Source organism: Pantherophis guttatus, chromosome 1 (genome assembly GCF_059756535.1).
Source record: "Pantherophis guttatus breed Tessera chromosome 1, ASM5975653v1, whole genome shotgun sequence".
In the NCBI taxonomy this organism is placed as follows: Eukaryota; Metazoa; Chordata; class Lepidosauria; order Squamata; family Colubridae; genus Pantherophis; species Pantherophis guttatus.
In genome coordinates this window covers 325,318,159-325,330,961 of record NC_142063.1, presented here as the reverse complement: position 1 = coordinate 325,330,961, position 12,803 = coordinate 325,318,159, and the positions used below count along the sequence as shown (strand labels likewise).

The following is a 12,803-nucleotide window of genomic DNA, read 5'->3' as shown; positions in this document are numbered from 1 at the left end:
TATGTGTGTCTCAGAGGGTTATTGTTGGGGGGTTGAAATGTGCAAAAAAAGACTTGCAATTGGTGAACGCTTATATGGTCACTAGAAGTCAAAAACAACTTGGTGGCACATAATGAATTCCTCAAAAATACAGTATAAGAATAGACTACTCTCCATTTTGTAGGACGAAAATCACGGTAAATGTGGGAAAATCCTGAATAATATTTACGGGACCGCCTCCTGCCGCAAATGGCCTTCCACCGGCTGGTACGCTCTCACAGAGAGGGACTCCTCCGGGTGCCGTCGGCCAAACAATGTCGGCTGGCGGCCCCCAGGGGGAGAGCCTTCTCTGTGGGGGCACCTACTATCTGGAAGGAGCTCCCCCCGGGAGATACGGAGGATCCCGGATCTACGCACCTTCTGCCGCGCTCTCAAGACCTTTTTATTTCACCAGGCTGGTCTGGCCTAACCTCTCCCATTCTCTTTTTAATGTAAATTTTAATGTAAATTTTAAATTTGTTCTTAACCTGGGGTTTTAAATTTGTCTTGGGCTAAATTGATTTAATTCGATTTTACTTCTGCTCTTAAATTTTTGTATTCTATGTGTTTTATCTTGTGCCTGTTCACCGCCCTGAGTCCTTCGGGAGTAGGGCGGTATATAAATCAAATCAAATAAATAAAATAAAATAAATAAAATAAGGATCAGGATCAGGATCCAATAAAAAAGGAGGACAGTTTCTTCCAGGTTCTCTATACCAGTGTTTCTCAATCTCAGCAATTTTAAGATGTGTGTACTTCAACTCAGGGGTGAAATCCAAAATTTTTCCCTACCAGTTCTGTGGGTGTGGCTTGGTGGGCATGGCAGGGGAAAGATACTGCAAAATCCCCATTCCCTCCCTACTCCTGGGGGAAGGATATTGCAAAATCTCCATTCCCACCCCACTCTGTGGCCAGCCAGAGGTGGTATTTGCCAGTTCTCCGAACTGTTCAAAATTTCCACTACCGGTTCTCCGAACTGCTCAAAATGTCTGCTACCGGTTTTCCAGAACCTGTTAAAACCTGCTGGATTTCACCCCTGCTTCAACTCCCAGAATTCCTCAGCCAAGGCTCCCAGAGAATTCTGGGAGCTGAAGTCCATTAATCCTGAAGTTGCTGGGGTTGAGAAACACAGCTCTACTATACACTGTTTCTCCCACAATCACATACTGTCTAATTTGCTTTGTTCAGAAAACGGTAACTTTCAGTCATTGCTGCTGAGAAAATAATTCATGTCTAACAGACATGGATGTAAAGATTTCATCCTTCATATATAATATTACAGGGCTGTCCCCAAATAGTTTGAGAAGTCTAACAGCTGCCAATACAGAGAATGTCCTGCTCTGCAGTTTAACACACACAAACCAACACAAAACAGCAGCACCACATAATAATTTCTTGAATGAGCTACCTCCTCGGTATTCTTACTAAGGTTTCTTTTTTCTTCTTTTTCTACACTTGCATTCCTTTCCACCCAAGCTTATTGCCCTTTGCTTTCTCACCAAGTCCCTTCCAGCATGCAGATTGCAAACTGCAGCAGTGGAAGAGTTACAGAAGATCATCAGGTTAGTGCATTCAACAGGTGAAGCTCCCAGATACTTAGTACTAACTCAAGGACCACCCAAGCAGATTAGCACATTTCATTAAAAGGCATAAAATGTAGGATTTAAAGGTACTTGTAATCTGTCTCACATGTAATCTGCATAATCAACCTGTTTTACCCTCCTTCCTCGACTTTAATCCCAATTTAAATCCTCCATCTTTCAAGCCACTCAATGCATCTGATGAAATCAGATGCAAGTCACAAAAGCTTATACGTTCTAATAACATGTATTAGTCAGAAAAGGAATTAACAGATTTTCTTCTGATGTTTTGCCAATATAGACTAAACCAGTGTTTCATCTTAAAGTTACCAAGGTTGAAAACACTGGACCTACCCACCTCTCCTCCAACGGCTACAGCAGAATATCCAGGGATTATTATTACTCAATTATTTTGTAAGATAAAACAATGCCCCACGCTTATTTCTTAATTGTGCACCAGGCACATTGAGAAACATTCTGGTTGCTTTTATGAATAAAATGAAACATCTTTTCTAGCTGGCCACAGCTGGACAGAGAGGAATAGTGGCAAATGGAGTAAGAGACGCAGTAAGACTTAACAGTCAAGCTTTGTGGAAGAACAGTGTCAATGAGTTAGCAGGACAGTTTTCAAGGAAGTATGAGAAAACAAGCAAGATCTGGCGGAAATTGAACAACAGAAAATATGAGTTAAGAGAAACAGAATCTCAGGAAAGGTTTATTCAAGACCATCCTTGATAAGTCAGATAAGTCAGGTGATCTGAAGGCCTATAAAGAAATCAAAGGGCTACAGGGTATTCTATTTTGTCTCATGATTTTGATCTTCCTAGCCATACTGTAGAACACCTCCCATTTTTTATAACGAGCGTATCCGATGGCTCTGTCAACTGGGAAAACTGAGAACATTTCTGAAAGTTATCAGATTTGGGGGGGGAAATGGGAAAAGTTAAGCAACCAGACTCAGGTATGTTTCTCCTAATAGGGCAATTCACTGAAAACGTCAAGGCCCAATAAAAGCTGTTTTTCTCTGCATTCACTTTTGGTGAGTTTTCTTCCTGATGCCAACTTGGACATCTCATACATCAGCCACTGAGTTTAAAAAATTATATAAACATATATATATATACATATATATATATATATATACATATATATTGCACTTGTATTTATATTGCATCGCCTATCTACAAATATTTCTATTTAGCACAAAACTGCACAAACCAGGAAAATGGATTTCAATGTACATAATTTATTCTGTTTGCAATAAAGTGCCTATCCATCTGTTGTTATAATAAATACCTGCCTAAATCATCATTTAAAAGAAATCTGTGAATTTAAGCCAGCATTAATTTTTCCTTGATGAACTGCCTCCACCAGCCTCTGATTCCACCTGAGAATTTTTAAGGCCGCTTTGCCTGTCTTTCCTCCTCATACCTGTTGGAGAGGAGGTTACAACAAGGTTATTGAACGTGGGGGGGGTCCCACCTTTCACATCTCCTTCATCCTTCTCAGTTATGCCATCTGCCCAGCTCCCTTCCCCCCCCCAGTTCCACCTCCTCCTTCCCAGCACCCCACAGCTTACTTGCGATTCCGCTCTTTCACCACCATGCGAGTCATGCTCTGAATGCACTGAGCCCGGTAGTTTTCGTAGTGGGTTTCCCGAGTCACGTCCTTCAGGTCCTGCATATGGGTCCTTACTAGCATGGTGCGCAGCTTGACAAAGTCACAATGCATTGGGTTCTCCACTGGCAAAAGAAGGCGGAGTTCAGTGAGTGCAATTCAAGACCGCGTAGCGCAGTGACGGTCTCTTCTACTCAACGATCTCAAAACTGGAAACAAATCCATGGGAGATGAAAAGCCTATTGATGGCTTTTAGCAACGAAAGTGAAATGGAGCCTGTCTGGGGAATCGCTGAATGCCCCGACTGGCAGGCAAAAGCATGAAGGAAAGCTTATTGTTTCCTATTTTGCTTGCAGCTTTTTGGTTCCTCTTACGTTCTTAGGAGTCTGCACTCCAGAGAGACCTGGGCAGTTCAAGATAAGACTCAACAGGATGCAACTCCCACCCACACATTTGGAGGAAATACTTTCATATGAATACACATGATGATCAAGCTTCAAGTGATTTTGCTGGGATCTGTTGATGCCATCTGTTCCCTTTCTCCTTATTATAAAAATGGGGGGGGGGGGGAAGTACCTCCCTATAACAAATATTGAAATTATTGTTTTAGTTTTCCTAAAGTTGATTTGCCAAAGGTCCCTCTCTATATGCTGCCAGTACGGGCTGTGGACAGGCCCTGCTCTGTAATAAACTGAAGAACATTTTAAAGCAGCTGTTAAATTCATCACCTTAATTCGTCACCATTTTCGGTAGTTTAGGTTTTTTTGAGTGGTGACATCTATAGTATTATTATCAAGGAAGATTATATATTACTCAATCTCTCTTAGAAAAACAGAGCTGGAAGGGGCCTTGGAGGTCTTCTAGTCTAACCCCGCTTAGACAGGAAACCCTATACCATTTCAGACAAATGCTTGTCCAATTTCTCCCTCTCTCTCTCTCTCATTCCCCATTTACCTAACTATTGGCTTTCCCAAGCTATGTTTGACTCTGATTCATTTTTAGCAGGGGTGAAATGCTCCCAGTTCGGACCGGCTCGTCTGATCCGGTAGCGATGGTGGGTGGTGGTTCGGAGAACCAGTAGCAAAAATCCCTGCGCCCCCACCCCATGCCCAGCTGAGCCACGCAATCATCAGAGGCTTTTTTTTTTTTAACTTTTAAAAGCATTTTTTTCTACAACCTCTTCGGCTTTTTAAAAGTTAAAAAAAAAAGCCTCTGATGATGCGCAGCTCAGCTGGGATCGTCAGAGGCTTTTAAAAGCATTTTTTCTGCAACCTCTTCAGATGAAGAGGTTGTAGAAAAAAATGCTTTTAAAAGCCTCTGACAATCCCAGCTGAGTTGCCTGATCATCAGAGGCTTTTAAAAGTATTTTTTTCTGTAACCTCTTTGAAGAGGTTGTAGAAAAAAATGCTTTTAAAGGTAAAAAAAAAAAAAAGTTGGCCATACCCACTCAGTCACATTACTCCCCACCACCAAGCCACACCCATAGAACCGGTAGTAACAAATTTTACATTTCACCACTGATTTTTAGACATACAACAAATCTTGAAATTCAGCATACTTCAAATCCAAGCTTTAAAACTGGATTTTTCAAGTCCAACGGGGACAAAAGGCTAAGATGGGACCAGGGTTGGCTCTACCCTAGAACAGACTGAAGCAGCCACCTCAGACAGCAGGTCCCGGGACACAGCAAAAGGTTGTTTGCTGCATGGCCTGTGTTGCCTCTAAACTAGCCTTTTGCCTTCAATGCACTAAAGAAGGCAATCTCAACTGTAACACAGAACAACAACTCAACAACCAGTTCAATTGGATTTTGGTTGGATAGGAGAGATGCTGTCTTGTTCTTTGTCTCCCATGTCTACACTGGGGACCTCTGCAGGGGTGATTTTAAAAAGGCCAAGGGCACAACTGCATAACTGAGGCCCCAATGTGTTGGTCAAATGCATGCAAAAAAAGACACCTGGCTTTGATTGGGTAGCTGTGCCCACCATCTTGACTTTTTTGACAGTCCATGGGAATGCCCCTGTAATAAACCATTGGGACTGCCGAGAGGTGGCATCTTGCCAATGTTCTCCCTCATCCCTACCTCCCGATTTTTCCAACAAGATATGGGGCAAAACTACCGTGCTTCCCACAAAACGACTCATTTAATGCTTGGGGACAGGAATATTTTATTGATTTCTACAGCCAAAGCTAAGACATTAAGCTGCCAAAGTCAATATTTTGTATTTCCATCCCACAAGAGCATTGGTAATCGGATGTTAATTCAAACTAGGGGAGCATGGAACATTTTTGCTGAATTCTGTATTGAATCAATGTCGACCCATTAGCTGCAGTACCCAGTTTATTGAGCCTCACGGAGCTATAGGTTACCTTCAACGATCCCCCAAGGGTACAGCCTCCCCCGGATCCGCTTGCCTTTCATCTCCACAATGGTGTTACTGCCAATCACAGCGAAGGGGATGCTGTCCTGCAGAAGGACAGTGGCAATTAGGAGTCAAATAGGATAGCAGGAGGCCTTCCCCAATCTTTGCTACTTCACATATATTTAGTGATGAAAGAGAGAGCATTCCTCAAAAAGATTCAAGGAACTGCATCATGGACTTGCATCAATTGCACTACCAAATTTGGCAGTGAAGTAAGAGACGGGATTCCGAGGGCATCAAAAAAGAAAAAAGGCTTGGAAAAGAGATGATCCTTGTTGTACGGTAAATAAAATACGATGCACGAGTGCTTTACATTCCACCAGTTTCCTTTCGTTTGTTTAAATTAAGGAGATTCTTCTTTTTAAATTATTCAGGCCAGGCATCAAAAAAAAAAAGGTATAATTTATTATTTTTTAAATTTTTATTTGTTAAATTTATTTGCTGCCCATCTCACTGTGGGGCTACTCTGGGTGGCCTACAACAATAAAACAGAAGTGATAAAAAAAATGACCTGTAGATTCCAAACTAGGGACCCATGTTTATAAGAACGGCAGCAGTTTTAAATTAAACAAGGTTGTCTCCCAGCCTGCTCTCGGTCTCCAGATGAATAAGATTGCCATGTCCCAGGTTCCTGGCTGACATTCTGCAGTCCAAACACATCTGGAGGACACCAGGCTAGGGAAAGCTGTATTAAATCAAGAGCCTATACGTCTGGGATGGGAGAAGGATGGAAAAAAAATATTTCCTTAGGCTAAGAGTTTAATCCAAGCCTAGCTGCCTCTCTTTAGTATGGTTTAACTGGAATTAGAGATACATGCCTGGCTTGGAATAATTTAATTTAAAAAAGGCAAGCAAATATGAAACATATTGTTTTCAAATATTAGGAAAAGCTCCTTTACAGTCAAAGCATCAGCACATGTGGAATATGACTGGGGAAAGCTAGGCTTTCTTCTGAATTTGTTCTAACACAATCGGGTACATCTAGCCGAACTAGTGGATCCCAATGTCCACTGTTGGTAATCCCTTACTTTGAGTGCTTCATCCTGCTGCTTGAATTCCTCATCTTCGTCTGAATCACAATCAGGGAACTGATAGATCCGGATCCCAAAACGATCAATTTCATCACGAATCTAGAACAGAGGGAGATGTCAGCAGCTGATGAAATTCAATCATAGCGTTGGTTCCTTCTATTCTATAGAAGCAGGGGTCTGCAACCTTAAACACTCAAAGAGCCATTTGGACCTGTTTCCCACAGAAAGAAAACACCGGGAGCACAAAACCTGGGTGGGCGTGGCCAACTCAATGTCCCTCATTCCGACCAGTCACATGACCACCACCACCCGTAGCCACACCTACCCAGTCAGTCTTTAGAACAGAGAACCGGTTGTTAAAAATCACCGGGAACCACAGAACCCTTTTGTGACTCTTCAACGAGCTCCCCCCGGAGATACGGAAGAGCCCGGATCTACGCACCTTCCGCCGCGCTCTCAAGACCTTTTTATTTCACCAGGCTGGTCTGGCCTAACCTTTCCCATTCTCTTTTTAATGTAAATTTTAATGTAAATTTTAATTTGTTCTTAACCTGGGGTTTTAAATTTATCTTGGGCTAAACTGATTTAATTCGATTTTACTTCTGCTCTTAAATCTTTGTATTCTATGTGTTTTATCTTGTGCCTGTTCACCGCCCTGAGTCCTTCGGGAGTAGGGCGGTATATAAATCAAATAAAATGAAAATGAAATGAATGAAAAGGACATCTCTCTCTCTCCCTCCCTCCCCCCGCCCCTCTCTCTGTATCTCACTATGTCTCTCTCTCACCCCCTTTCTCTGTATCTCTCTGTCTCTGCCCTGGTCGCTTCTCCATCCCCCGCAGTCGCCCTTACCTTCTCAGGCCAGGTGAGGAGTGACTGAGAAGGGAGGGCAAGGGGCAGGGCAAGCCAGTGATGGGATCACATGACAGGGAGCCACAGCAGAGGGCCCAAAGAGCCACATGTGGCTCCAGAGCCGAAGGTTGCTGACACCCGCTATAGAGCAACCTGCATGAACATGGGCACCGAGTGCCACACCGAGATTTCTTCAAGAGCCAATCAGGGTCTTCTAGAAGGCTAACAGGGGAGTGAAGAGCTCAACATTTAATCAGCACCAGACCTCCAATTCCTCACCCTCCCTGACTTTCTCATAAAATGCATGTGGCCACTTTAAGGGACAGACTGAAAGCCATCTGTATGCTCATTTTAAAAAGAATACAGATTTCACAATGTCACAGAGTCTGGATATTGGGGAGGGGGGAAGGTTGGAGAGGAAGGGAGGGTTGAGCAGGACAAAGTCAATGTGAGGAAGAGGGGATGTAACAGAAGCATATCAAATTAGATAGTCAAGATGGTATGATTCCATATGGCCTACATTTAGCTCAGAATTACAGCGGGCTGTGCATCTATACACAGGTAGCTCTGGCATTACAACCATTCATTTAAAGTTATGATGGCACTGAAAAAAGTGACGTGCAACTGGCACTCACACGACCAGTGTCCCCACAGTCATATGATCACGATTCAGGCACTTGGCAGCCATCGTGCATGTATGACTGTCGCAGTATCCTACGATCATGTAATCTTCTCAGCCAGCTTCTGATAAAGAAAGTCAATGGGGAAGCCAGAAAGGAAGATTGCAAGTTGTGGTCACATGATGTCTCGCTTAACAACCGCACTGCTTAGCAATAAACTGTATTGTGGTCATAAATCGAGGACTACCAGTACTTAATACTTTTATACTTCAGAAACAATTTCAAAATCTTGGACATTTCCTTTTCTTTTTTGTTTTCCTTTTACAATTAGTTTTGCTTTACTCTATTTATCTCAGTGTTGTGTTTTTTACATTGTTCGTGGAAGTGAGAAAAGTGCCCCCCCCCCCCCGAGTTTGTTCCGATCTCCTTTTTTACCTTGCACTTCATTCGTTCCACCTCGGAGGGCATGAGAGTGTCAGCCTTGGCTAAGACGGGAACAATGTTCACACGCTGATGGAGCGCTTTCATGAATTCAACATCCAGAGGTCGCAAACTGCCAAGAGCAGACAAGAGTTCACTATATACAGAATAAGTATATACGTAATTTTGTATTTATTTATTTAGTCATGTTCATGTCATGTATATTGGGGGTGGTGACCCTTTGAGAGCTGTATGCAATGAAATTTCATTTTAATGTATGCCGATTAGTGTACATTCAAAGTGACAATAAAATTATTATTCTATTCTATTCTATTCTATTCTATTCTATTCTATTCTATTCTATTCTAGTCTAGTCTAGTCTAGTCTAGTCTAGTCTAGTCTAGTCTAGTCTAGTCTAGTCTAGTCTAGTCTACTCTACTCTACTCTACTCTACTCCTGGGAGCTGTGGAAAGAGATTGTTTCTTTTTTGGCCAATAAGCATAAAACTGGGGTACCATGTGCTAGAATCTATACTAATTATTTGACGGCAATCAATGATACTTCACAAAAATAACTATGGTATTTAAATTAATTTATATAAGGAAACATTAAAAAAGAAAGGCAGAACTGGCAGATGTAGCATATCCTGACTGAAAAAAATCTATATTTTTGGCAAAGATACAACATCCTTATTTCATGTAGTAACCTCTGCAGAACAAATGATTCTCCAATTTCCAGGAGGAGATATCATGAAAAGAAGTATGGCCTTCCATTCAAATTGTTTAAGCATTATACCATTTGAATCACACATTTTAGAGTTACTTATATTGAAAGCTTTTGTTGTTTTCCAACAACTTAGGGGAGTCTTTTCCAATTACTTTAACCCCTCATGGATAGACACCTTTATCCTAGATCCTGCTTGGGTCTATCAATCTGAAGGACTTCAAGAATTTGAATTCTATGGAGCAAGGACCCCATTAGAGAATTCTTCTCTTTTAACCCAAATATCCAGCATGCTGTGAGGAAAGACGTGCCATAATATAAAATCGATATACCATGGATCAGAGGTGGTATTCAGCAGGTTCTGACCAGTTCTGGAGAACCAGAAGCGGAAATTTTGAATAGTTCTGAGAACCGGTAAATGCCACCTCTGACTAGCCTCGCCCCCATCTATTCTCTGACTCCCGAGTCCCAGCTGATCGGGAGGAAATGGGGATTTTGCAGTAACCGTCCCCTGAAGTGGGGAGGGAATGGAGACTTTACAGTATCCTTCCCCTGCCATGCCCACCAAGCCATGCCACACCCACCAAGCCACGCCCACAGAACCGGTAGTAAAAAAAATTGAATCCCACCACTGCCATGGATGGACTTATCTTCAAGTATATACAATAATGCTGTATTTTTAAAAAAGTACCCATATTTCCCATATATCTATTTGTAGATAAGCTCGTCCACAGACAAGAAGACCCTCAAATTTGTAACCAAAATACTATGAAAAATACAGGCCAGCTTATCTACAGGTGGTGTGTTTTTTGTTTAAAAATTCAAGAATTGGCCTATCTTTGGATTGGTTTCTATGTGAATAGATACGACATTAATTGCACATAGACTTTACAGGTTGTGTAGCATTCTAACCATATATAACTTCCAGGCTGGAAAACCAGGGGTTGCATATTGGAGAGCATGAGGTTAAAAGGGATGGGCCAGAAAAAAACCTGCTAAGGGTCTTTTAGGTAGCAAGGCAATTGTGAAGTCTTTAGTCAACTTTTTTTTTTTTTTTAAAGATAAAATATGTTCCAGGATCATAAGTAGGCTGGTTTAGTTCATACCCGTGACCAAAAGGAGAGATGAAGTAGAGGCAGCAATGGACACGGTTGTCTTGAATATTTTTCCGGTTAAGGCCACTTTCATCCCGGAAATACTGCTCAAACTGCTGATCTATATAATCAGCCACAGGCTTCCAACTGGGGAAAAAAAGAGAACATAATTTAGAATTGGTGGGTTGAAAGGGAGGCAGCCATCATGTTTGCACAATCGAAAGTAAACTTTACTGTAAATATCACACAGACTTTTTTTTAAAAAAAATGCTGAGTTAAGGAATTTGGAATTCCAGAACTGGTTATTCTAAACAATTTTTTTTCATACCAGCAATATGTCAGAGTTTGCAGCAGTAATCACATCCAGAAAGCGCACACAGGTAACTGATTCAGCAGGATTCGAAATTTCTTTATATACATAATAACACATGAAATAAATATACAATACCAACAGCAGAGAACAGTTTCTGTTTTGATTCAGAGCGGCAGACTAGTTTGCAGCTTTTGCACAGACTCAGAGCTGAGCCATGCCCAGCCTCCAAACTGTTTCAGTTCCCAAACAGTCCCCATTGGCTGACCTGTTACCATGTCTATCCAAACAGTCTCCATTGGCTGACCTGCTACCATGTCTATTCTATTCCAGTCTATGAGTATTCATACTCTGACACAATATAGTATAGGGCTGGGACAGATATTATTGTTGACAATTAGGAAATCCCTGATATTTTTTTTGCAACTCACCCAAGGATCTATATCCAGATCTATTTTTTTAGATGGAGGAGGAGAAAGAGCAGGAAGACGAAGAAAGTTGCATAAATGCCTGTGATATAATTATGGCTAGCTACTCTTGGAAGGCTCAGTTTTGAATCCCACCTCTGCTAGTCTTAATATAAGTTCTTGAGTGAGTCACACACTTCTCCACTGATCATCCATAAATGGCACATTCATGCTACCATGATAGGATGGAAGCACGGGTGAAATTTTGAACATCTCTTCTTGGGGGGGAGGGGCTGTTCAGAGTAATTCAGTAGGACTTCTAATGTGTTCATGCCTGATAAGCCATTATGGAGATAAAGATTAAATATCTCCCTTCCCTTCAGAAGTCTCCCTGCTGGTTCACAATTGCTGTAGCTCAGAAATCAGTAGAACTACTCCAGAAATGTAACAGTCTCTCTTACATGTCAACACAGCTCACTCAATCTACCAGGAATCAAATTATCCACTGATATGGTATCAAATGACCTCAGGAACGAAAAAAAACCCAAACCCCGCTCGAGTTATTTTGAAAGAAATTATATCTGACAGGCTCTCAGCCACCTTTTCAAAAACATTTAAATTGATTATGCGCCATCAAGTTGGTATTGACTCTTAGCAACCACATAGATAGATTTTCTCCAGAAAGATGTGTCCCTAACTTGGTCATCCACGTCTTTCAACAGTGCACTCATTGTCACTCACTGTAAATAAGTTCATTCACCTTGCTGTTGATCGTCCTCTTTCCTTCCTCCTTTCCCAGGATCAGAGCCTTCTCCAGAGAGCTAGGACTTCGCATAATGTGCCCAAAATAGAATAACTGAGCCAGGTCATTTGTGCCTTAAGTAAGAACTCTGGTTGATTTGTTCAATGATCCATTTGTTTATTTCTTGACTCTCCATAGTATTCTCAAGAGTCTTCTCCAACACCAAAGTTGAAAAGAGTCAATACAGGTAAGTGCTTGAATTACGATAGCAACTGGGGCCAGGAGTTCCAATGCTAAATGATGCAGTCGCAAAACATTATGTCATGTGATCACATTGTTTAGAGATGGCAATGCTGGCAATCCCAGTTCTATGATTAACTGAATCCCAAAGATTCAAAGGATCTACCCTGATCTAAGTCATTCCTGGCCTGGTCCCTCCTTTGTAAGTAAGGGGCTGCCTCCTCTTCAACTCCTCCCACCACCTCCACCAATTTCCCTCCGTATCTCTGCCCTTTTGGCCACCTTGCATTATGCTACCTCTGTCACCCTGCTCTCCGCCCAGTCATCTTTTCACCCCACCGTCCTGCACTCAATGCTCCTGCCATTTTTCCCAGCCTTGCTCCCCTCAATTGACCTTCCTGCTGCTACTGAAGTGCCTGGCGTAGGCCTTCATGAGGTAATTGCTGGCCGTACCAGGTTTTCTTCCCGAGACTGTGCCAGCCCCTCTTCCAAATCATATGTGACCTAATCCAAATCACACGTGGCCTTCTCATGAGATTGTACTTCTGTACTGCACAGTGTTCGCTCTGCTTGTCACAAGCAAAAATGTGTGCCAGTTACGAAGCACACTATTGGCAATCACATGACTGGTGAACGTTGCAACAATCATAAATCGGTGGCAAGGTTATTTTTTTTAATACTGTAGTAACTTTCATTGGTCACTATATAGGTAGTCAGTAAGCGAGGAC

General features: G+C 42.0%; 1 protein-coding gene across 6 annotated transcripts in view; it reads right to left on the bottom strand.

Annotated features, from left to right (window-relative positions):
- LOC117667572 (septin-4) overlaps nucleotides 1-12,803 on the bottom strand; it is a 69,333-nt gene that overhangs the window by 9,755 nt on the left and 46,775 nt on the right. For 5 of the 6 annotated variants that reach the window (XM_087883406.1, XM_087883405.1, XM_087883407.1 and 2 more), the window contains 5 exons: nucleotides 10,389-10,523; nucleotides 8,575-8,692; nucleotides 6,667-6,768; nucleotides 5,586-5,682; nucleotides 3,178-3,340 (listed from right to left, as the gene is read on the bottom strand). In XM_087883406.1, coding sequence (XP_087739532.1) covers nucleotides 3,178-3,340; nucleotides 5,586-5,682; nucleotides 6,667-6,768; nucleotides 8,575-8,692; nucleotides 10,389-10,523 — 615 coding nt within the window. Of the gene's footprint in view, nucleotides 1-2,824; nucleotides 3,030-3,177; nucleotides 3,341-5,585; nucleotides 5,683-6,666; nucleotides 6,769-8,574; nucleotides 8,693-10,388; nucleotides 10,524-12,803 lie in introns of those variants that run through there. The other variant, XM_060693149.2, reaches the window with a different exon arrangement.